General features: G+C 39.9%; 1 protein-coding gene across 1 annotated transcript; it reads right to left on the reverse strand.

The window, feature by feature from the left end:
- Positions 1-961: 961 nt before the first annotated feature.
- LOC136850195 (uncharacterized) lies at positions 962-25,492 on the reverse strand. Its single transcript, XM_067123833.1, has 2 exons — positions 25,321-25,492; positions 962-11,474 (listed from the first exon to the last, which is right to left on the reverse strand). The coding sequence occupies exon 2, from the start codon at positions 11,109-11,111 to the stop codon at positions 3,129-3,131; it is 7,983 nt and encodes a 2,660-aa protein (XP_066979934.1). The 5' UTR covers positions 11,112-11,474; positions 25,321-25,492; the 3' UTR covers positions 962-3,128.
- Positions 25,493-26,981: the final 1,489 nt, after the last annotated feature.

Here is a 26,981-nt window from a genome sequence, read left to right on the forward strand (position 1 = left end):
TCTGATTTACAATAGCCTAAGTTTTATCATTTAAAATCATGGGCTCAAATTCCAGTACAGGGTAGATGAAACGTGTTCATTTTATATCAACTGAAAGTAAGTCGCACCTTTTGAGTTAAAGATCTGGTGATGTTACCTAAATGATTTTGATATAGGATCACCTTAAGGAGATCACAAAATATTATGAAATAATAATAATGACCATTCTGGTGTAGATTTTGCAGGTATATTCTTAAACAACAATATTCTTTAGTATTCAAGGGACTGTGGCCCTTCTTCAAAAGAAATGTTAGCAGCTTTCAAAAGATACAGAATTCAGTGTTTATAATAATTAAAAAATCTACACAAAACAGTCTTGTCTCTTACATTTGTCAGAATGTAAATTTTTGTATGTCAATATTAATAATAATAATAATAATAATAGAAATCATCAACACACAATCACGTGTGGAACAGAAATAAATTTCTGACTCACGTCGGGATCGAACCCAGGTCTCTCAGGTGGAAAGCAAGGGCGTTACCCACTAGGCCATACAAGTCTAAAGAAGTTGGAACCTGAGCAACTGCCCAAGGAATTACCTGGGCAAGCTAACTGCTTGCATACCAGCGAAGTTTTCCCCAACTTCCCGACTCAGCAATGACCCAATAGACAACATTTCATTCGAATTATCCCTTCTGGTGAAGGGATAATTCGAATGAAATGTTGTCTATTGGGTCATTACTGAGTCGAAGTTGGGAAAAACTCGCTGGTATGCAAGCAGTTAGCTTGCCCAGGTAATTCCTTGGTGCAGTTGCTCTCAGGTTCCAACTCTTTTAGACTTGTATGGCCTCAGTGGGTAACGCCTTGCTTTCCACCTGAGAGACCTGGGTTCGATCCCGACGTGAGTCAGAAATTTATTAATAATAATAATAATAATAATAATAATGTCAGAATGTAAATTTTTGTATGTCAATAATAATAATAATAACAACAACAATGTGTTATACAAGGATAATTAGGCTTCTCCATCAATTGCTAGCCTTGTTAAATAACTACCACAATACTCAAGGGGAAAAATGTCTGACAGAATAGTGATGACCTTCAAAAAATTTTGTTAATGGTGTTGAACCCAACTGAAATCATAAATTTCAGGTAGGTTAAAGGTTTAATGTCAAAAACTATATTGCATAGGTATCACAAGCATTATGTTAAATTACAGCATTAACATTAACTTGTTTCATCAAACACAAATAACAGAAAAGGATACCTGTTGGGCTTTGTGCTGATACTGACTCTTCCAGTCCAAACTAAACCAGTCATTGTAAGACAACTAAGAAAATCAACTATTATAAGAGAAGACATTCTATATCAAACTCAGTCAAAAAGAAAACTAACAAGCTATTAATAAGGGTTTTGCACTTATACATGACCCCAGAGACAAAAACAGTGTAGCTGTTTGTCTACCATCATATGTGAGCATCATTATAGTATATGAAAAATACATTCTCAGACAAGTTCAGGCAAAGCAGCTTAAATTTGTGAGTAAGACACTAATTCAGTATCGGATGATACGTGCATAAAATTCAAGTTTTGCAGAGGAAAAACTGAAATTCAAACATCATATGGCATATAAAATTGATATTCATTTTTTACAAGCACTAGCAGCAAAAATTATTGGCATGACTTTCTTTTAACTTCCAAAAAAAAACAGTGTAAGAGGTTTAAGTTCAGGTTTAATAGTATTATTCTTTGAGGGGTCTCATACCCAGTGGACATGGAAGAAATGCATGTTTATTCATGAATACATCATCATCACCTTGTGTTATAAAACTTGGATGAGCCCTTCTACACTATTTTCTAAGCAAAATCTAATGGGATGGCGACTCTATGCTTTTATTTACCCCAGGCTTATGAGATAAAGGAAATGGGGAAGGACAATAGAACTGAAATGGGGAAGGACAATAGAACTTAAGTTAAATTTAAATTATTAAATTTAAATTTAAATGAGGCATTAAACCAAACTCAAAATAGAGCATTATAAAAATTTAGACCAGCCCTCTAATAAATAATTTTGGTTGTATTTTTCCACATTTTATTTATTACTTATTTACCAATTGCTTCATATTATTACAATAAGTGACATTAGGGCGCATTTTCTTCAGCTGAAATATTGTTCCCTATGACACTCACCGTGAAGGCCTCGTCTGGTGTTGTAAGAGTACAGTACTTCAGAATACACATTGACTGCTGTATATACAGTATTGCCTTCTCCCAGGAAAGGTCTGTGTTGTAGCACAGATGCAATGTAAATTTCCAACACATGCTCACTTTTACTGCGCTGAATTTCAAAATATGAAGTAGAACCTCCTATAAGCAGTTTGCAGTTAAAGAAATACTCAAAATACAAAAAGCCTGAAATTGTTGTATGGAAAAACACCATCCTCTTCAGTTAAATTCAAATCAAGCTACCCAAAAACTTTCACATGAACTTTACAGTAAAGCACTGGATCAGACACAACTTGAATTTTATTGAAACTCAAGGGTAATGTTGTCCCCAACAACAAAAATCTGTCACCACATTCCTTTTCAAAAAAGGAACTAAGGATAAGAGCAGCTCACATTCAGCAAAATGATAACAGTGAAATTTTCTTGGTGACGAGGATAGGCTTCAAACAATGTCACAGCAAATATGATGCCAATAGATCCCTTAACATGGAAGTAAAGAGGAATTTTTCAAATGTTTCTTAATATTAATGTACAGCATTTACCGTGGGAAAGGTAGCATGAGGAGAAGTTTCTGGGTGCACACAGAAAATAAAAATATTGAACATATCCTGATAAAATAACTGCTAACATGTATAAAGTTTCTGCTTACAAGTCCAAGACAGTTTTTTTGTTGGTCCTTCTCCAGTTCAAATTGATTTCCCTCTTATATTTAACTCCACAAACTAGCCTTTAGGACTGTAGTATTATCTGAATTCTTCCTTCCAAATAATAGTGGACAACACTGACAATAAAAAAAAACTGAACATTAAAATACATATTTAAATATTACAATTGATGCAAGTGAAACTAACCAGCTGCTGTAGAACCATAAAAATAAAATTACATACTTGTACTGAAATTCAACTGTGGGCTTTTTTTTTTTTCAACTATTCACTCTGCTTGAGTTTAGACTTTCTATTTTCTTCCTTATTGACTCCGTCAAATTAGTAGTACCATTTGTCATTGCTTTAACACTGATCAACCTGCAAAGACCAGACTGTGTCCCTATAAAGACCCAAGAATGTGACAGAAAGTTGTTATTCCAGGATACTGTGGTTGTAGACATTAATGGATAAAAATCTAACGGTCCAGGCTCCATTCTTTCAGAGCGTTTTCGTTCCATTAACTGAGCCTCTGGGATGTCAGCAAAGTTATGGTAATCTTGTTCTGCAAACACAACTCCATAACCATCACATGTTTCCAAGTAAGTTCGTGGCAAGTCCAAATAAACAACAGAAGAAAGTCCATCTTCTTCCGAATTACTTTCACCTTGTGAAGATATGTGCCCTTTCTTCTTTTGTTGAAATTTCCTTCTATTCCTTTCTGAAAGTAATACTGATGTTCCTGAACCTAGTTTTTCCAATTTTACTGATAACAATGGGACTTTTCTTTTTGATGGAACCTTTTCATTTTCATAATTCTTAAAAAGTTGTTGCTGTAGAGTAATAACCACTTCACCAGAGGCATCTCCCTGGACTAAGGTATTCATCCATTCTGATCCACTAATCGTCCACACAGGAGAATTAGAAGATAAAACATTTCGGGAATGTATCCCAAAAAATCCATTTTCTTTGAAGCAAGTGTTTGTATTACTTAAACCATAAACATCATCAAAAGCAATAAAACAGCCTCCCCAATGTGATATCCAACAAGAATCTGTTACTAGACCTTTCCTTATCATACTTAAAGGCATATTTGTATTTTCTAGATCCCAAAACTTGTAAGTTCGGTCATTACCTCCAGATAAAAGATTTCTCCCTTGAGTAGTGGGGCAAAATGACACAGTAGAACAAACTCCATTGTGAGCTAAAAAACTATTAACAGGATATAGGACATCTCCAGTAGAATCTGTTACACGTAGAATAGGTGAAGAAGTACGCACATCCCAAATACAGACAAAACCTGCTGAATATGCACCAGCAATGTATCTGTGTCCTTTGCCACGAAACCAATCAGCTTTCAAACATTGAGCATTACCATCCGATAGGCCAGTAGGTCTCAAAGTTAATTTAGGTTTTACTCTGAATATCTGTGATGTTCCTTGCAACTCAAGTTGGGCAGGATTTGGAACAGCAACAATCCTAATACTGCCATCAGAACATGCAGCTGCCAACAATCCAATTTTCTGCAAGTTACTGTCATTACTAAATTCAACTGACTCAGTGACATTATAAATACCTGATGGGCACCAAACAAGAGACCACACTGCTCCAAAGTTATGAGCAATTCCTAACTGAAACTGAGGAACTGCCCTTTCGTTTTCTGTGTTAGAAGGAAACTTCCAGATCTGAATCACACCTTCATGTGAATAACTTTGCATTACACTGTACTTTTTATCTGGGTACAAGGATGTAGACAGAGCTAGAAACTGAAACTTTTCTCTAATGGAATCTTTCAAGGGTAGTGGACACCACGCAGATGCCAAAGTTGGTCCCCCTGAGAAGAGCACATACCCTTCATAAATGCTAGTTCCACAAAACCTGTCCAAACCCTGCCAGTCTGTGCTTTTGTTTCTACTCTCTATTTTGCTAACCATGTTTACTTTAAACTTAGGACTCATATCAACAGATGGTACATATTTTCTTGACTCTTCATCATTCAGTAAGACCCAGTCAGCTGATGACACAGTCAAATCCACAAAGAGTTCTTCGGAGTAATTTTCCAGCATAAACTCCAAAGTCCAACTTAAAGCAGGTTCAAAAGGCCTGATTTGGTCTATTGACTGCTTATTACCTATCCTAGACTTACCCGCTAGTCGTGGATTTACATTACGTGTTTCTTCATCTGACAAGTCATAGTCACTTTCTAAGTCTTGCTCTGTCAGGTCTTTGTGCTGAACTGAAAAATGGACCCTAAATTCTGCCTCAGACCCACATGTATAACTACATGATTTGCATTTGTACTTTCTAGATATACTTGAAAAGGGACAGTTTGCATAATGTTTATAGCCATTCTTAACATTTTTAAAGTTATATGAGCAACTAGAATTCATGCAGTTTGCCTTGCCAGTTAGCTTTATGTCTTCTTCCCATTTCGTCTGAATTTCTTTTGGAACAACTACCCTTTCCCTTTCATAAAACTTACTAATCCCAATTTCATCATATACACCATCACCATCTTCACTTACATCACTATCATTGAATTCTGCAGAATCAGATCGCCAACCTTTCAGTTTGGCATTACAGTTTGTAGCTGCTTTACGCCTAGGTCGAGGGCCATCTAAGTCTTGCTCCACAGGTGCTGGCACCTCAGCTCGTTTTCTAATTTTCTGGCCATGATACCTTCTCAGGTGAACTTGAAGATTATGTTGCCGTATTTGTCTCATACATAATGAACATGTTGTCAAGACTTCCTCTACAGTATGACCACAAAATTTCACATGATATTTATAGCCTCCCAAAGATCTGAATATTTTAGCACAAATTTCACATTTCAGCTTCTTCACTAATTTCATGGTGCTGCTTATGATAGAATTCCACTCTTCTTCTGAGAACTCCTGACTTTCTCCATATGGCCTAGCAAGACCATTATGTTCATGTTGGGCATGATAATTAAATTTTGCCAAAGATTCACTAACATAATCACATTTTCCGCATTTTAAATTACTTAATTTACTATTTGCAGCACTGTTGTGGGAGCGATTACTATTACTTTCACAATCCTTGTTTATTATGTCTGGGTCTTTCTCACACACAACTTTTTCTACTAACACTTTCCTTCCTTCTGCATCTTCAACTTTTTTAATAGTCCTCCCTCCTTTAACACTTTTAGTTCTGTTAGCAGTTTTAGGAACCACGGTCTCATCAGCTTTAGACTGGCTGCTGGCACTAGTTTGCTTCCGTAGATTACCTTTAGAAACAGCTTTCATCAAGTAGCTCCTAAGCTTCAATTTTCTTCCACTGTGTGATACATGCTCAAACTTTTCTGGCTCAGGTTCTTCTTCTACCTTCTTGACATCACAGTCCCTATTCTCCTTACCAGATATACCTTCCAACTCTTTATTAGGGTTACTGACTAGACCTAATTTTGTTACACTTTCCGACAAACTAGATCCAAGTGGGGAACCATCTATTGTGTTGTCAATAATAGCATCTTTAGTATAAGATACATTTTCTTTATAAACTTCATTTTGTGATTTGGAAAACAGATCTGATTTAATGTTTTTATTGGAAACAGATTTACCTCTATTCCTTCCACTTCCTGTACTCAGACCTCTACGTCTTCTGCCCCTTCTTTTTGAAGCTTTTGAATTTTTGAGAGTCTCTTCACAAATGAATTGAGAAGGTTCTTTATTCAGGGAAGCTATAGGATCATGACTTTCTTCTGGTGAGAAACTATTGAAACCCTTCAGCTCTTTGTTCTTTTGAATATTCTCCATGTTGTCTGAATTTTGAGCACTCGTTTCTGTTTCTGTTACATCAAGCACAGATTTATTTAAAGAATACGAGGAATTTTGTATTTTGTTACCCAAAGGTGTTTCACTAAGTCTAGCACTGTTGTCTATCAATCTGACTTTGTTACAGTCCTCTACTACCACACCATCAGACACAGCATATAAATCACTACCTGATTCTGAAATTCCACTTACTTCTACATCAGGTCTTTCACAATCTGATACAACCTTAACTTCCCTCTCCTCCTCAAACCTACTATTACCTTCTTCTAATTCATCAGATTGATTAATAGGTGAGCACACATCCATTCCAGTTTCTTCAACTTTACAGCCATCATCTGAATCACTGTAACAATTATCATGCAAATTAGACTCAGTCTCTATATATCCATCTTGCACTGATGAAGCTGACTTAGTTAAATCTTGAGTCCTCAAAATTCCAGTGCTGATAAAAAAACGATCCCCAGTTCTTGAAAACTCAGACTCGCTATCACTAAAATTTCTGCTTGTATCAGATGTGGCGTCATGTAGCTTGATAGGACTGTACTTGACACTAACTCCTTCAACATCAGAGAGTGCCTGTGGAATGCAGTCAATATCACTAATGCTTGAAGTATTTTTCTCGGCATGGCAGACTGAAATCTGGCTTTTATTAGACACCATGAGGCTCATGTCTGTGCAAGTATGATCATCTTTCTCTAAAATTTTACCATCATCATCCTTGTCATCACTTGCCTGCCTATTAGTCTGGTCTTTATCCACTGGATCTTGGATGAAACCAGAATTGTAAATGGGCGCTGGCTCCTGACTAGTCCCACAAACATCATCTGTCTGTAACTGTACAGTGTTCTGCCCTGCAGGTACTTCCCCAGTTCCATTAGGAGAATGATTAGCCACAGAAGTCACAAGACTGTTTGATGTAAGCCCAGCAGATACAGTACTTGCAAGAATAGACTGCAAAAACATAGGATTACTGGTAGTCAAAGTCTGTGAAACTGGATCATAATCACCAAGATTCGTAAGTACTTCTGATACAGGAGTGTTAAAGTTGCTTGACCACTGGTTGTTACAAGGAGTCCTACTCTCCTGTAAGTCCAGTGGCTGAGACCCTCTGACTAGTGAAATATTCCCAACTTGCAAACTTACAGGACCTCGCTGAATGTTTGAGGAACCTGTCTGTTCCACTGCACCTTGTACCACTGGAAGCCCTTGAGTACCAGCACTGGACACAATCAGCACTTGAGGCAATTTTTCAGAACTAGGTGTCTCATCAACAAAACTAGGACGGTCACGATTCTCCAATAATGATTTCTGTTCTACCTCTTTAAAATCCTTCACACTACTACAAGACTGAATACTGTTGGAGTTAAGTGATGAATTTGAGTATATCAGGTTATGATTTGATGAACTATCATGACTATTTGAGCTTGTAGTTGGTATTACATTTTGCTGACTGACTACACAAGGGCCTGGTATTGAATTCCTTACCAGTGTTGAGTCAACCAGCGGAGATGATGGTAACTGTATAGAATCAAACGGAGGGTCAGTATGTTTTCTTGGAGGTGAAGAGCTATAACAATGTGCAGACACAAATGTAAGAGTGGCTCCTTGAGCTGAAACTGACGGTGCTTTTGGAGTAGACGTCAACAAAACAGGTTTCATTTCATTTTTATATGGTGAAGATGTGTCCCTGCCAGTTCTAGATGACTGGTATGTTAAAAAAGTTTCTTCATTGTTCAATGAGTGATTCAGTTTACTATTTGATAAACCCAGCTCCTTGGAACACTGCAAAGAACGTGATGGCATAACAGACATATGCTTAAATTCTGGTGTATCAGCTGTAGATGAGAATTGTGATTTTGAATCTTGTGAAACGTGAAAAAAAATTTTTGATACTGAAGCATCTCTTACAGAAGGAAGAGTTATTTGTGAATTTACTTTATTTACTGGAGTGTACAAAATATCACCCGGCAGAAATGGCCTTCCATGCCACTGCTGAGTATTGTGTCTAGCAAGGGATTGTGGGTTTTGTTCCTCAACATAGCATGGTACACCAGACTGTACCTGCATTTTATCAATAGCTGACAAAGTAGACTCTCGAGTATCAAAATTCTCTGCAGTATCTACACTGTTTTGAACATAGTTTAAAGTTTCTTCAGTTGCTTCTGGCGTGTCTCTCGTACCACATACAAAATTTCTTGTTTGTGTAACACCTACATCATTTACATTTGACAAACTTGAGTTAACATCTGTTTTACAACACTCTGCTGATTTGCAATATCCATGATTAATTGGTTTCAATTTTACTTCACAATGATCCTGTGACTCAGTATCTTCTTTTTCACAACCTGGAATAGATATCACAGCCAAAGTTCTCATAGATAAATTTGCTTTCTTTTTACCACAATTGCTATTCAACTTGCTTGTCCCAGGATACAATCCTCCTTTTAGTGACAGGCTATTGTTTGAGTGCAAATTAAGAGTGTGTGCATTACCCTTACTTTCTGCAGCACCACTGCTACCCAATGCATCATAAGAATATATGGATGTTTCACTTTTAAGCTCATGATTCAGTAATCTTTGTGAATCACATTTTTCCACAAGTGGGACTGGTTTTAGATTGACATACTTTGGAGGAAGGACTTTAAACTGATCTGACACTGGCTTATCTTTGGTTTGATTATTGCATATGGATGTACCTTTTGATTCCAAGTCTGTTATGCTTTCCACTGGTGTGAACATCTGAGTTAAAGGCTTAGAGGGTTCTTCACACTGTTCATCCTCATATTCCAAAGAAAACTCAAGCTTAGGAATAGCACTAAATGACCTAGGTGGTCTGTCATTTGCTGTTAAAGGTGTAATTGTGACTGATGCCCCTCCGTTAATGACAGTCTCTTCATTGCAAACTGCACCAACTGAACACAAAGAATTACTAGTAAGAAATGATGATTTTGCAATAGGAGTTACACTGTGAGCCCGAGGGGGTATAGATGCATCTGTCTTACACAGCACAGAAGGACCTGATGTTTCGGATACTGGTTGAAACTTGTTGGCTCTGGTATAAGTACGAACTACCTTTCCTGGCTCTAGACTTGGTTTATTTTCACATTTCTCTGACACATGATGTAATCCCTGTGTATCTTCTGACAGAAATATACTTCTTGTAAAACTTGATGAACTTGAACTGGAGATTTCCTGTTTAGGTGAAGAAACAGTGTAAGTGTCACTTTTCGATAACAAGCTGAGATCACATTTTTTCTCAATAGCAGGGACTTTTTCAGAAAGAGAGTGACGCCTGTCAACACTAAGTCCTTTTAAAATATCTTTATTTCCCACATTAATCTGGTCTACCTGGTCTTGATTACTATCATCAGTTGGATTCTTATCAAAGTTTGTACTTAAAATATCATGACTGTCATGACTAAATTGCAATGGATAACTGAACTTACTGGTTTGATCAGAGCTATGGCCAATAAAACCTCTGGTTCCTTTACCTAGCCGTAACTTGTTAGAATCAACAGTTTTTCTTGATTCTTCCAAAAGCTTTGTAGCTTGTTCCAATTTTCTCTGTACTGCAGCTTCTCTTATTCTTAGGGCTTCTTCTCTTTCATTTAAAGCCAATTCCTGTTGCTGTAATGCAAGCTTCAAGCATTCCTGTGCCTTTTCCTCTTCTTGTTTTAATGCCTCTTCAGCCTTACATATCTGCTGTTCCCTTATAGCTAGCTGAAACTTTCTTTCTTCCCATAAGGGTTCCATTTCATATCTACTGGTACATCCAAAGTCAGGGTCTTGTTTTAGATGTTGAAAATAAGTAGGGCATGGCTTGGTCAGAGTATGAGAATCTTTGAGGGCTTTATCCCTCAATAGTGGACGCCCAGCACAATGATCAATTTCACTTTTGGTGAATGAATTTGGATAAGTTTTCATCAATCCAACATTTTGGTGTGTCCTTGATCTATATCTTTTGCTATGTAAGTTATCCTCTTCACTATCATCACTTGTGTAGCCAGTAGTATACGAATCATCGTGACTACAAGTACAGTTTTTGGAAGTGCCATACACATTTCTGTGAGAAACTTGTACATGCTTTCGTTTAACACCTAATGACGTACTTGGACACAGAGAAACACTTTGAACATTACCCCTCTTAACTGATTTTTCTGAACTCTTATAATTAAGGCTTGTACCAGCAACATCATTATGAGTATGGATAAGAATTTCTTGACTCTGTCTGCCAACTTCATTGACATTTCTATCATGGAAGTGTGTGCAGTTACTGCTTGAATTTTCACTTTTACAAAAGTTTTGTGGCACTATACAAGCTTTTACTGATGGCATTCTAAACATACCAGATTGAATACCAATTATTTCTTGTTGGGGAACACAATTTCTCTGCATGTAAAAAATGGTTGCTGAAGACGAAGGGGAAGAGGAAGGGTGATCAGAGGGACATCGGTCACTTTCTGACATCATGGCATCAGTTAAAGTACAATGATATAAAGCCCTGTTAAATTTCCATTGACAATTATAAACATGATAATAGACTAATTCTGATGATATGAAATTTTAGGCTGCAACAGAAAATTATTTTGATCATTCCAGTCAACTTACTAACAATTTTTTTTGTTGCAGTTGCCTACTACACAAGACTTGAAAATGTTTTTTACATAGTCAACACTGTACTCTGGGCTAGATATATCTGTACATTACTTGACATGATAAGATACTTTTAATGTCCTGGAACCATTTTTCATCTCTGTTAACACAAAATGCAACATGGCTTGCTGCAAATAAATCCTGGTTCATGAGTTATCCCTTTGGATTCGGCTGCAGGCCCTACAAAAAAGAAGAAAGAAATTAATTACTAGCTCAGGATTGACAAATACATAAATCATGTTTACAAGCCAACTGAAAGGAGACAAATAGCACTCAGTAGTCTGGCTATATGAAAGGATTTATAAAACAAGGTTATCTATAAATAAATTACTATTCTTACAAATTTTTGAAGATCTATAAAGGACTGTTCTCACAAATTTCTAAAACTACAGTCAACCCCCGGTATTCGTGGGGGATGCGTACCACTGCTCTCCATGAATAGCTAAAATCTACAAATATTTAAACCCCTCTAAAAATGCTTATAGCTGCCTATTTTGATACTTCAAAACACCAAAAACCCTCTAAAATCCTTATACCAGATTATTTTAATAGTTTTATCACAAAAAGTGCATTTAGTCATGAAAATTATATGAAAATACAATAATCTGTGAATATTTCTCTATGAAAAATACTGCAAATAGGCGAATTTTCCACAAATAATGTGTACATATGTTCCACAGAGAAATCCTCAAATAGGTGAAGCTGCACATCTGAAACCTCGAATACGCAGGGTCCACTGTATGACATTTTAAAATTTTAAAAAATTATTCTTCAGTACAACTGCTTAACCAATGATAATTTAACCTTGGTTCAAATCTAGATGATGGTGTCCTTTATCCTACCCCTCTGTTTCTGTACTCAACGTCAAAACAATATACAGGTGGAAGAAATGCCCAAAACTAAAATAAGGCATGAAAATGTAATAATAGGAAGGAAATGAAAACAGCAAAATATTGCCTTATAAAGTTAATTTCTCTGTAACAGCAAATATAAATACATATAGACTTTTACTTGGGAATTTCTCTGTAACAGCCAATATAAATACATACAGACTTTTACTTGGGACATGTACTAGGTAACCAATACAATACTGTTAAAGGCTGCTAACCTTTAACAGTCTGAAGGTACGACAATACCATAAACAGCAACTGCTCAAAGGATGAGATAAGGAAATCAATAAATGCTTCTGTTTACTTAGTAATATTGTATAAGCACAGACTGGTCACATATGTATATCAAATTTTAAAGTACACTACAGTAGTTTGTATTTTTATTGTATATAAAGATCAGAACTGAGTGGGGAATACCATGCTGCCAACACACACTTTCTCCTTCAGTATCAGGGACAAAGTGGAGTGGTCGAGGTGGGTAATCAGTATAAAATTTTAGATTACACTGAAAATTTGTTGTTTTATGGAAATACCTTTACCTTTAATGAAGGAGTTAATGAAGAAGACTTACTCCCTAAGTGGTGGGGAGGTCCTAAAGCTCAACAAACTGAAACTTGAAACCTACCAGGTAATGTCACATTCCCAGCCACTTTAGTAAGCTAGGGAGTGATAACTCATTGAACCTCCCATGCAGTCTGGCATATGGTACATATGACAGGGCAATAGGACTCTGAGCCTGAGTAATTGTGTCTGGATTCTCACAAAAGGAAATCCTCAGAAACAAAGTGTGAACCCTGTAAGGGTTGCACATATTGGAGAGCATCTGTACTTAGCTGATATGATAGATGCATCCAGAGTACAGTATACCTCTACAGCTGCCTCCCCCACTCCCTTGTTAAAAGGAAGAGTAAAGGTGGTCACATTTTAACGTCAAAACTCAAAGACTGATTGCTTGATTGAGTAGCCGCCTGCAAATGTGCCCAGTCCAGCATGTAATCAGGCAGAACTGCTGTCCTGTTGAGGAAGAAAGGATGGAGAGTAACCAGTCACGCTATCATTCAATCTCAGACTTATCCACGCCCCCACCAAGTACCTTAAGCAAGATGCCTTCCTGTCAAAAAGGAGCTGAGTGATTACACAACCTGTTGAGTTGGTATCACAAGTCCCAGGGAGGAGTCTTGGAACCTGTAGGTGACATCCTTCAAGCAGAGTGAGGTAAAGGGATCTGAATCTTCAAACACCTGCCCGTATTACCCATGTGACCCAAAAGTTACTCAGACATACCAGGGACAGTCAGAAGCTCTGACCAAGGAGACCCCTTGGCATCAAAACTCATAGAAGATAATCCACTTCCCCAGTTGGAGAGTAAGCCACAGGGAACATGACATTTTTATAATAAAATAAAGTTTTATATATACTTACCAAGTAATTACATAGCTACTAGTTTCTATTATCGGCAGCTAAAATTTGAAACTCGTGTAGCGACTCTTTTGTTTTGGTCTAGGTACATGACCCCGCCCACTTTCGGGGACTTTCTGGGAAGAAGATGAACAACTGAGCAAAGAGCTTCAATTTGTTTTGCCATTATGTATTTATAAAACTTTATTTTATTATAAAAATGTCATCTTTATATATGTAACTTACTAAGTAATTACAGAGCTGATTCCACATTGACAGGAGGTGGGACACATGGACTATTCTAAATCAGAAACATTAGATAATATATAATGAATTCAAGAACAGAAAAACTGCTAGCATTGAAACAATGCTTGTTGTTTCCTTACCTGGTAAGAGAGCTGCTGCAGGAAGATACTGCCTCTGGTTGGCACTCATCTTACTCAGTAGAGGCGTGGCAGTATAGCCATGGATCACCCGTTACATCTGTGGGAGCTTTATAGCAAAGGACATCTCTGAACACTAGTAAAGGATACAAAATTGCCTCTGCCCAGGGCACAGTACCAACACAAAACAACCAGATGATAACACTGTTACCTACTGTACACCATAAAATTAAAAACACCACCACCCAACCATTAAGAAACTGGTTGGTATCCAAGTACATAGTACCCCCATACAGGCAGTCCCCGGTTATCGGCGGGTTCTGTTTCTGAGGGTGTGATGATAACCGAAAATTTCTGTTAACCGAAAATCACTGATTTTTGGAGCTTTTTTGGCGATTTTCAGGGCTTATTGTCGCCGAAAAGCGCCAATTTTCAGTTATCGGCGCCTCTGTTAGGTATGTGTTGGCGCCATATAAGCAGAAATCGGTGATTTTCAGCACCGAAAATTGCTGATTTTCGATTGCTAAACAAGTGCCATAAAACCGGATCGCCATTAACCAAGCCCGCCATTAACCGGGGACTGCCTGCACTCCCCTAGAACTCAACAAACTAGTTCAAGGCGAAGAGAGAGGATGGAAAGGATGCTTCCTACATTCCCTCCCCCATCAGCCAGCCACTGATAAAGGACCCAAGGTATTGCACTCACTAAAAAGCCGTTTTTACGTCCCTTAAATAGTGGGATACAAACTCTGATTTACATCTCCCATACGTTTCTTGGAGAATGTCAAAAAGAGAGAGGTTGTATTTATATACTAAGGATGTAGCCATCACCCTGATTTTATGCGCCATGTGGGTTGAAGAAGCAGAGTGTGGCGCTAAGTGAGGGACACGCAACTGAAAGGAGACAGGTGCTCAGAAGCACAAGACCAAAGAGAAGAGGGCGATGAATACTTACGAGGAAGACCAGAGTGTCTAGGCACAAGCACTGGTCACTCAAAAACCTCATCGACTTCTGGATGTCCGAAGGTGGAACGGTGAAGCTGCACAAAGGTTGTGGACTGGCACTTGTCTCCTTATACCTCTTTAACAGGAGGAGGAGAACTGTCCACAACGGCGGAATGCCTCTTCAAAGGCCTAGAGGTGACAACTCAGAGCCGCTGGCGCGTTCTGTCAGGTGAAAAGTCACCCAGTCCAATGACAGATGATCAGCACTATCCGAGATGCCTTTCCAGTGGCCTCAGCCGCAGCCTGGTAATGGACAACAGGCTTGGCAAGGGGGCAACTACCTGTGGGCAAAACCCACCAGCCTCCCTTGGACCTCTGGTATGTCTTCTCCCCAGTGTAAGGGAGTGGGACAGGGACTTTCGCCTAGCAGCACTGGTGGGATGGGTAGCCACTTCCTCATTATGCACAACACTGCCACTTTGCACTGCACTACTGACACTGGGGACACTGAATTCCGTAACCGTGCTGGCTAAAAATTCAAATTTCTTATCGAACCTAGATTTGAGACTGGCAATGGCGTCGAGATTGGAAGCACGGGAACCTGGTAAAGGAGTATGTGGTAACAAAGTAGGAGGGCTAAGGATTGGAGACAAAGCATGGATTTGAGGAAAAGAAATAGCACTATCTCCTACAAAGGAGGAGATGGAACAGGAGTTATACTAACCTTATTCTCAGTTCTAAGGGCCGCACTTCCTATTTCTATTCCTATCCAAACTCACTAAATGTGATATCAAAGTCACTTTTGCTTGTCCCAATCCTGGCATTCTGAACAAGATATATATATTACTGTCTTGCCCCTCTACATTTTACACATTTAATGTGAGAATGAAAAGAGAACTTAACTAATCTTGTTCTATAAAACATCCTGGCTAATTAGAATAAAGTTAACCACGGCTAACAAAATTGCTAAATAGCAATATTCGGTGCACACCGAAAACAAGGAAAACCTGAATACTTCACCAAAGAGCTGGACAAATAGGCTATATCAAAAAAATGATGAGACTGCACAAAACCACCGATGTTGGTCGGGCGCCGGCAGAAAACAAACTGAACTCTTTGCTGAGTTGTACCTATCAGTCCCGAAAGTGGGAGGGACCCTGTCATCTACACTAGTGATGGTAGTGCCACCGTGAAAATTTGAATTCTTAAGGCTGCCACGTGGAAAGCTAATAGCTATGTAATTGCTTTGGTAAGTCACTTACATAAAAATGACATTTTTATAGTAAAATAAAGTTTTATATATACTTACCAAGTAATGACATAGCTATTAGTTTCTATTGACCAGCAGCTAGAATTTTGAAATTCGCGGTATTGCTACTTTTGTTCTGGCTAGGTGAGTGAACCTGCCCAGTTTCAGGGTAAGAGAGGAACCAGCTTAGCATACGAGCACGATATGTTTATGTGTTCCAACCATGCAAGGGGAGGAAGGAGGGCTTTGATCATGTAATTACATGGTAAGTATACATAAAACTTTATTTTATTATAAAAATGTCATTTTATATTTTATAGTAATTACATACAGAACCAAATTATAGCAGGTGGGATTATCTATCTATACTAATACATTAAAATTAGTAATGTATAAGAAATAGAATTATTGCTAGCATTAGTTAAAATGCTTGCTGATTCCTTACCTGTTGAGAGAGCTGCTACCGTAAAGTACTGCCTCTGGATGCCGCTCATCTCAACGCATAGCGGAGTCGCCTGCTACACAGCGGGATTCCTTTGTTGCAAGGGAGTGTCCAATTGCATACAAAGAATAAACAAGTTGTCCCTGTCCTGGGCACAGTACCAGAAAAACACAACCAGAGAACAAAAAACAAAACACATTCACCTATAGTCAAATGTTACAGCATACCATTACCCAACCATTATGGATAAAAACTGGTGAGCACTCCAAATACCAAGTACCCCCAGGCTCCCCTACAACTTGATACCATGAATCAAGGTGAAAAATAGGAAGGATGAAGGAAGCTTCCTACACTCCTTCTCCAAACACCATACCAGCAATCAAAATAGGACCCAAGGTACCACAATTTTCATAGACAGTTTCAATGTCACGCAAATAATGGGCTGCAAACACCAATTTGCATTTCCAGAATGTTGTTTGTATAATAGACGCAATAGACAAATTATGCCTAAAAACCAGGGACGTGGCAACTGCCCTCACTTCATGTGCTTTGACTTTCACTATGGGCAATGAATCTTCGCCAATTTGAGAGCGCTTCTAGAATTAAATCTTTACTCAAATTAAATCTGGACAAGAAGGATCTTTAACTGAGCACCAAAGGTTGCTCGACGGCCTACAGATCTTTTCCGTTCTCAGTAAATAGTATCTTAATGGCCTTACAGGACAAAGGGTTCTCTCTACGTCCTCCAGACCTAGGATATCTATTAAACTTTTAATAATGAATGAACAAGGCCAGGGGTTGGCACAGGGACTCATTCTTAGCTAAGAATCCCAAGGTAAATGAGCAGATTGCATTACCTTAAGAGAATCCAACCTTTTATCCAAAGTGTGAGGTTCACTGACTCTCTTGGCAGTCACTTATGCTACTAGGAACAGAGTTTTCCTAGTAAGGTCCCTTAAGGAGAGAGACTGCAAAGGTTCAAACGTGGTTGCAACAGCCACTTCAGCACCATGTCTAAATTCCAGGCTACTAGCCTATCTTCTTTTTGTTTGGCCGTATCAAACGACTTGATAAGATCAGAAAGGTCATTAGGGGAGAGATCTAAACCCCTATGTCTAAAAACAGCTCAACATTGCTTTGTAGCCTTTAATGGTTGAGGTGGAAAGGCTCCTGTTAGACTTCAAATATAGAAGAAATCACTGATTTCTGCTATAACATCTTAGAAGATGAGATGTTGTTGCTTCTGCACCAGTCATGGGAGACTGCCCACTTGGCTTGGTAAACTTTGCTTGAGGAAGTTCGTCTACAACAAGCAATACCATCTGCAACTGCGTTTGAAAATCCCTTCGCTCGCACCAATCTGTAGACAGTGAATGCGGTCAGAGCCAGAGTGGACAGTCCTTGATGAAATCTTCTGGAATGTGGTTGTCTGAGCAGACTGGGTTTTTGAGGCAATAGTCTCAGGAAATCCACAAGAAGCTCCAGGAAGTCCAGGAGCTATTCTCAGGCTGGCCAGAATGGGGCTACTGATGTCATCTTTATGTTCCGACGATTTCGGAACTTGTTTAATACTTCCCTCACCATCTTGAATGGGGGAAAAGCATAAAGATCCATGTTCGACCAATCCAAAAGCATCACGTCTGTTGCCCATGCTTGTGGATCTGGCACTGGCAAACAATATAGCAGGAGGCGATGATTCTTTGCGGTCACAAGCAGATCTAGAATTGGTCTTTCCCACAGCTTCCACAACTCTATGCAAATTTGAGGTCTAGGGTCCACTCCATGGGGAGAACTTGTTTTCGATGGCTGAGTTTGTCTGCTAAACGTTGCATTTCCCTTGAATGAATCTGGTTAGGATCTGGGTTCAATTCTGATCCGCCCAAATGAGAAGGGCTCTTGATGCTTGGCAAAGGAAGAAAGAATGAGTTCCCCCTTGTTTCCTTATACAGGCAGTCCCCGGTTTACGATGGGTCTTGCTTACAACGTTCTGAGGTTATGACGCTTTTCAAATATATTCATCAGAAATTATTTCCCGGTTTATGACGCATCGTACGCCAATCTGACAGAAGAAATATGGCTCCAAAACGGCAGAATAATCAAAATTTGGAGTTTTTTATGAAAAACTCAATAAAAATGCAGTTTACATCGTTGTCAATACACCCAAAGCATTAAAATTAAGGTTTTCTTAGGATTTTTGACAATTTTTGACCATTTTTCGGTTTACGACAAGGCGTAAAAACAGAAGCCCCGTCATAAACCGGGGACTGTCTGTATAAGATTGAGCCGTGATGTTGTCCGAGTGGATGGACACTGTCTTTCCGGACACTTCCAATGCAAACGCTTGCAATCCCCTGTGAACTGCAATCAATTCCTTCACACTGATGTGCCACTTCATCTGTTCCGAAGTCCACAGGCCTGAAACTTCTTTGTCTCCCAGGAGGGCTTCCCAACCTAGGCTTGACGCGTCTCAGTAAAACACTAGGTCGGGGTTCAGGGGGAGAAGCGACTTACCTTGAGAGAGCTTGTCTCTTGAATTCCACCAAGCCATAGCTTTTTTTATTTCCTTCATTATTGGGAGAAAGAAAGAATCCAGGTGTTTCTTCTTGTTCCAGTTGACTTTCAGAAAGAACTGTAAGTTTCTCAAGTGAAGCCTTCCTAGGGACACGAACTGTTCCATGGACGAGAGAGTCCCCAACAGGCTCATCCAACTGTTTGCAGAACAGGACTGATGGGCAAGAAAATTGTTCTACCTTCTGAAGGCAGGAGTTTATCCTTTGGGGAGAGGGAAAAACCAAAAACTCCGTGAGTTATCCTCATCCCCAAATACGCTATCTTCTGAGAAGGAGTTAGTTGTGATTTTTGGAAATTTAACAAGAGACCCAAGTCCTGGGTGAGAAGAAGGGTCTTGTGATGGTCCTCCACACATTTTTCCTTCAACTGGGAGCAAATAAGCCAATCATCGAGATACAACAAAATGTTTACTCCCGTCAGATGTAACCATTTCGCCATTGGGGCGAGACACGCATGAATACCTGTGGGGCTGTCGACAGACCGAAGCAAAGGGCTCTCAAATGATACACTTTGCGCTGGAACACAAACCTTAAAAACTTCCTGGAGTCCCGATGACTTGGGACACAGAAGTAGGCATCTTTCATGTCTATCGAGATCATCCAATCTCCTGGACGAATGGATGCAAGGATGGACTGGGACGTCTCCATCTTGAATTTTGTTTTCTGTATATACAAGCTCAGGGCACTTACATCCAGGACTGGCCTCCAGCCCCTGGAGGCTTTGGGGACTACAAACAGTCGATTGTAGAACCCTGGAGAGGAGGTGTCCTCGACAAGCTCAACTGCTTCTTTTTCAAGGAGAACTGTCACTTCTTGGGAGAGGGCTGAAAACTTCTCAGTTTGACGAGTAGGTCATCAATAAAACAAGCTTGTTGCTCAAGGGGGGTTTTTTCAGAAACGGGATCAAGTAGCCTTCTCTTAGAACTTGGACAATCCAACTCTCCGCTCCTCTTGCTTCCCAACCCTCCCAAAAGTGGAGAAGCCTTGCCCCCACAGGTGTGTGGAGGACTAGATCCTCACTTAAGTGCAGGTGGTTTGTACGAGAACTTCTTGATAGCTCTGAGGTTGAAACGGGCGTTTCCATGAGGTCTAGGGAAGCCAATTTGTCTGCCTCTACCCCGAAAGGCCTGGGGTTGAACAGGAGAAACTATCCTAGAGGGAAAGGCCAGAGACTCTCTAGGCTGTCTCGTTGATTGTGTGAGGTCCTGCGTAGACTTCTGTTGTTGATCAGCCGCAAACTGCAGCACAGTCGTTTGAGGGAAAAGGTGCTCCTTGTCCAGAAGCGAGAAGAGGAGTGCAGGCTTTTGGGAGGGAGTAACTCCCTTTGTGGTGTATGAACACCAAAGCTCCCTTTTCTTGAGGATACCCATAGCAAAAAGGGAGGATAATTCAAATGAGCCGGCCCTAATACCCTTATCCAGGCAAAAGATGACTCCTAAAAAATCCAACAAAAAGTCTTCAGGGATATAAGGGCACTCCTTCACTTTATGAGCAAGAGCTCCTACTGTCCAGTCAAGAAAGCTAAGCACTTCCAAGACTGAATAAGTGCTTGATCAGGTGGTCCAATTCCAAGGACGAGAACAAAATCTTGGCTACAGTGAACGCTGGCCGCCTGGAAGAGTCAACTAAACCACAGAAGTCTCCCTGGGAGGAGGCAGGCACTCCCATGAATGGAGCCTCTCCGGTCGCATACAAAAGATATCTTCTTTGTGACAGCCTCGACGAAGGGCAGCAAAAAGAGGCTCTTCCTTGCTCCCTGTTGCTCGAGAGCCAGTCTCCACCCCACGGAGAGCTTTCTTAGCTGAGGAGGACAGTATCATTTTAGGAAGTCTTGAAGTCATCTGATTATCCATTATGTACGTCAAACCCAGAGATGTCGGAACTGCATGAGAGAAGAAATCAGGAAAAGTCACCAGTAGAAAACCGAGTAATGAGGCATACGCCGATGGAGGGGTAACAGGGTCCGCTTCTTCCCAATCCTCCGATGAGATTGGCAACAGATCCGCAACAGGCTGGGGGACCGATGGGGCTTTCTGAATTAAGCCCAGGATGTTATCCAATTTGTGCCTGATCAACTGCACAAAAGGATCCAAAACAGTGGGTGCCACTGTCGGAGCAGGAGCAGGTACAACCAAAGAAGACATGGGTGCTACCAAAGAAACAGACGAAATCGGGCGCTTGGAAGCGGAATTAGCCTTGGGTGCCCAAAGGAGCGTCTTGCTGCAAGAGGGGAATGGGAGCTGGTGGGCTCTCGGGAGCTAATGGGCGCTCGGGACCTGATGAGCGCTCAGGAGCCAAAGAGCACTCGGCAAAGAGGCACTCAGGAGACGATGGATGCACACAAGATGAAGGGCGCTTGGAGGGAGCCACATCAGAAGCAGCACCATGAACCACTGGAGAAGGAAGTTCTGGCGCCACTGGGCGCCTTGGCGCCAAAGACGACCTCTCTGCCAATGAAGATGCAGGTAAAGCAGATTGAACAGGTGCTACAAGAACAGGAGTTGGGTGCCTGAGCGCTGGAGAGTGTTCCGGCATCACTAACTGTCTCAGCAAGTCCTCCGAAGCAACTGATGCATGCTTAGAAGATGACAAAGTTCTCGATGCCGAAAAGCGTTTCCGAGAGGTAGCGTGCTTAGAAGGTTGAGCTTGTCCCGCTAACACTGGTTGATCCCGGAAGAAACGCTCCAGACTGTCCCAGCAGCTACAGGAAGGAAGACGTTCTGAAGAAGCCTCTTTAACCTTCTTTACAGGAACTGCAGAAGGCTGAGAAGCTCTTGTGGCGCGTCTCCTCAGGGGACGAGATTCACCTTACCATTGGCGTCTAGGATTGGAGTCACTGCTGGAAATACTAGATGAAAGGCGATCCACTTCCACACACCTTTCCACAGCACTCCAGTAACCTGGGAATCACTCAGGTCGTAACCTGGGAGACCCCACCAACTTCCCTTGGGCTGCCAGTTTGGCTCCTCCCACATTTAGGGGAGTTTGCCAGGGACCTTAGCCTAGGAGAATTGGCGGGACAGAGAGACACCTCCTCCACTAACACTTCACTATCACCTTTCACATTTACTTTGTCCATTAGGACTTTAACAGAAGCACCAATCTTCTCCATCGTATCAACGAGTGACTTGAACTTAAGGTTAATTCTCAATTCAAGGCTGGTAATGAGGTTGGGATCAGGAGTAAGGGAGCCAGGGTGCGGAGTAATTGGTACAGATTGAGACATGGGATCAGGTGGAACACAGGATAAAGAATTAGAATTATCAGACAAAGATTTTGCCGACACCTGGCTAGCTAAAATCTTCTTACTACTAGCTCTAGCCACTGCTTTTCTCTTTTTATCCCTGTCTAATTTCATAAATGATTATTTAAGGTCTTCCACATTTTAGGATCCGAAGAGACACACTCATTACAGGTCAATTCAGGGGAACAAATTTGACCCCTGCAAGAGGTACACAGAGTATGAGGGTCATAACAGGCTTTAGTCAGTCTCGTACTGCAGCCTTTACTGCAATACCTAACACTTTGAGAGCCCAAGTCGGTCATGCTGACAAGTCGAGTCAAAGAAAATCCAAAAAATGTCAAAATCGGTAATACTAGTCTTCAGAGAAAACCTGACAAACTAATTGTGCCAAAAAGGCTACTATAAAGTGAATACTTCACCAATGATCCAAGGTCAACAGAGAAGAGAAACTTGAAAAAACTGCTGCTGCCAATCACTGTAGCCACAGCCATCAGCCGGCAGAAACATATGTAGCTCGTTTGCTAAACTGGTTCCTCTCTTACCCCAAAAGTGGGCAGGGTCACTCGCCTAGCCAAAACAAAAGTAGCGCTACCGCGAATTTCGAAATTCTAGCTGCCAGTTAATGGAGACTAATAGCTATGTAATTACTTGGTAAGAAGCTTATATAACATTTCATTTTTCTATCTACTTATCATTTTGGTTCGCTGCTTTCTCTAACCTTCTTAGGGGCCAAGATGCGTTGCTTACACTATAATCCCCAAAAGAACCACAAAAAAACACAAGACAGTATAGCATAGTTGTGTAGTGACTGAGAGCTATGGGTAAACTGCCCACTTGCCCTTTGTTTCAGCTGGGGATACACAAGTGATGTGCCTAATCCCATGCATGTTCTACATGCATATTGTAACAAAGTCTTTATTGTCCAAAAGTCAAGAAAAACAGACAAAAACAGAACAATCTTTTACTCAAACAAAACCCGAATTGTAGAGTTGGAAGCCATCCAAGATTTCAGTGGAAGGAGCAATGCACTTGAAGGCCTTATCACGCATGCACGGTCTTACAGGCAAGCCAATCACCTGATGCCTCCAACTGAGAGGGTAGTATTTTAAGCCAGTGTTCCACAGTGAGTTAGACTGTGGCAACTGACGTTTCCGTATGTCATTTTACTTGCTTTACAAGAATTTAAATTAATTTTCTTTGTACATTTTCTGTAACCGCTGTGGCCAGCGCACACAGTGCAACATTACCACCTGCCAGAACATACGAGCTTGCCAAGAATATTTCAAAATGCAAATAAGGCGTGAAACTACCTAAAAGTTCGAATAGTGTCACCAAAACTATGGCAGTTGACGTGTGTTGTTTTACGAGTTTAGTAATATTTTGCTGGCAGTTGACATAATTTTCTGAACTGTTGTTTTACAAGAGTTTAAGGTAATAGTTTTTGCTGGTTTCGGCTGTAGCTAAACTGTAATTTACCTCGTCGAAAATCGTCAAAAACTGAAAAAGGTCTTTTAATGCTCTGGGTGCAGGGAAACGATGTAAACTGCATTATTATTGAGTTTACATCAAAAAAACCTTCAAATTATGATTATTCTGCCATTTTGGGGCCATATTTCTTCCGTCTAAAAAGGTCAATTGCAGTTTAGTTAACCTCAGCCGGCCGACAAAATATTACTTTAAATTCTTGTAAAGCAAGTAACATAACATAGGAAAACATCAACTGCCATAGGCTACCTGACCGCGGACAGCCGGCTTAGAATTACTGAATATAGGCTTTTGACCAAAAGACCAAGTGCTGGGACCTGTGAGGTCCTTCAATGCTTAAATGGAAATTGAAAGTAAAGATATTTGAAAGGTGTAACAGGAGGAAAACCTCGCAGCTGCACCATGAAACAATTGTTGGGAGAGGGTGAAGGTAAGATGTAGGAAAGAGAATATGAACAGAGGTACAGTAAAAGGAATGGTAGAACTATACAGTAGCTCTGTGGCAGCGACTGCCTTCTAACTTAACATTTTCTACAGTTTTTTGGTTGCTAATTATGAATTTACCTTTAATTTTTGGTGCTCGAGTGTAATTAACCTGTAATTAACCCCTGAAGTCCATCCAACAAGGGGTTTCCATGCGCGATCTTCACAAGACACAACACGGGTACGTCTGTTTTGAACGATTCATATCCCATCCGGCAAGTGCAATAACTTGTTAACGTATGGGTACCCAACCACCCCAGGGCCAGTACTAAACACGGCGAAGGGACATTCCATTTGGCTGACGACAAACAGATGCACCGCCAGTATCAGAACCCCTAAAAGTGTAGAAAAAACCAGTTGAAAAGGTAAAAACAGGCGCGGAGCTAATATACAGAATTACCAGAGGAATGAGAGAGGTTGCAGCCAGGGGCCAAAGGGATGGTGAACAGAGCCTTAAGCATGAGGTGCATTGGCGGCAATAGCCTACTCCCCTACAGGAGTTACCCTAGGATGGTTGTCTGGTTAGCTTAAGTCAGGACAGGGCACTCGAGGAAAGGTACAGCCCAGTTCCTGAGCAACAGGCTACTGGTTTTGAACTTAGCCTTTTCTAACCCTAATCAAGCTTTCCTCTGTGATTCATGTATCTACTTTGGGGTCGAGTTAAATCACATCTGGCCTTTACACGCACCCTCATGTAGATCTGAAGGCACTGCCAATTACTGTAGGCCTGACGGTACCCACAGGGGAGGTAGCCCGCTGATGACAGTGGCACTTTGCAGTAGAGGCCTACTGAATGCCATGGGCTGTGAATTTACGTCACCTTCCAGAATTCCACTGTGCTCCGAACTGCTAAAACCTGGCTGACCTGGGGTGAACTTTCCTACAGTGGGAGGCCTTATGGTTGTGTAAATAAAGTGCGTAACGGCTTAAACCTTACCTTACTATATGACATCTATACAGATAAAAATATTCCATGAGGTATGTATTCAAATTTGAATTTTTCGTCGAGTGCCAAACGTAGGTAAATGTGTTTTCTCAGATCGCGTTCTGGTTTGTTATTGTCACTCAAGACTCCATCCTATGGGGCAATATGGCGTCACTGATAACTTGGGCGTGTTCGATTGAGGGTGATTGAACCTGTCTGGTAATATGCGCAAGCGTTTGTATAAAACTATTTAGACTGAACAGTGTAATTTATTTGCTCTTTTGTTACTTCAAAAGCTTAAAATGCCATCAGTTAGATAAATTATTTTAGTTGAGCTTTCTTCTAATTATGTAAATGCTATTTCTTTTTATCCAGACAATGTGGATTGGGTGTCACGGTAAGCTATTAATTTTTTTCCATCTATTATTACTTGAGCATCCAACAGCACTGATTCAAGTGTTAATATTAACTGGAAAATAACTTTTGGTAGAGCTCAAATTACCTTTTGACATACTTTTATTATAACGGTTGCATATCGCACATTTATTCTAATGGCTGACTGAACATTTACTATAGCCAATGAAATGCGCTGACAGCGCTGATACTTCTTCTTTGGTAAGTCTTAGGAAATCTATTTACAGAACAGTGAACTGAACGTGACCGGTTTCCCAACAAAATTCTTGTATTGGGAGTGGACTGTAAACAAACAAAATATACGCAGTTCCCTTAAAGGCAACCATATTTCTCTTAACATAAAACAACTTTAGAGTTGCCTTTCGTTGCCACTTATAACAGCTGAGATTTTTATAGTACCAAGATGCTTATTGACATCTTTGATTCGTACTAAGTTGATTCTAAATTTCTAACCCTCAGACGTCCTATGGCGTAATTACCAGTCATCAAAACAGACTTCTGGATAAGAAGATCCTAAATGCTCTTGTTTATTCATGATATTATATAATTTAGTCAGATATGCGCAACATATTTAAGGACGGATTACAAACTAGCACGATTTATAATACACTGACCTAAATACTTTTCTTTAAATGAATCACGTGAAAATCTTATTGTGGTAGTTCTTCCAAAACATCCACAGAAAACAATATTGATCAACAAACAGTTTGATCGAAACCCAAATTGTGTAAAGAAAAAAGAGGGCGGCGTTGCAATAGCTCTCCTCGTCCTCGCACTAGACAGGATGATGCCATAGCAGCATGATTACCGTATAATGTCATATCTGTCATTCGTGAAACTAAAATTTCCAGCATAGTCATAAAAATTTTGCATTACCCTGTATTACAAATAAATTCATTGTGCTGGCCTGTCATTTCTTGGGAGCCACCTTTTTGTCAAGTAACACGGCTCTATTGTTTATATATATATATATATATATATATATATATATATATATATATATATATATATATATATATATATATATATATATATATATATATATATATGATTGAGGTATTACTGTTGTCCTGTCTTTTGTGGAAACCACCCTTATTAAGGGAATATATATATATATATATATATATATATATATATATATATATATATATATATATATATATATATTATATAAATATTTAGCGCCAAAATACGCTATGAAACTGTTCTCCTTTCCTGCTTTGGGTTGGTTTGAACCAGTGAAAGTCTGGGGTATAAGG

The sequence above is a fragment of the Macrobrachium rosenbergii genome, chromosome 21 (genome assembly GCF_040412425.1).
Source record: "Macrobrachium rosenbergii isolate ZJJX-2024 chromosome 21, ASM4041242v1, whole genome shotgun sequence".
NCBI lineage: Eukaryota > Metazoa > Arthropoda > Malacostraca > Decapoda > Palaemonidae > Macrobrachium > Macrobrachium rosenbergii.

Excerpts from the sequence above, each read along its gene's own strand:
- LOC136850195 (XM_067123833.1), bottom strand. The coding sequence starts at position 11,111 with ATGATGTCAGAAAGTGACCGATGTCCCTCTGATCACCCTTCCTCTTCC.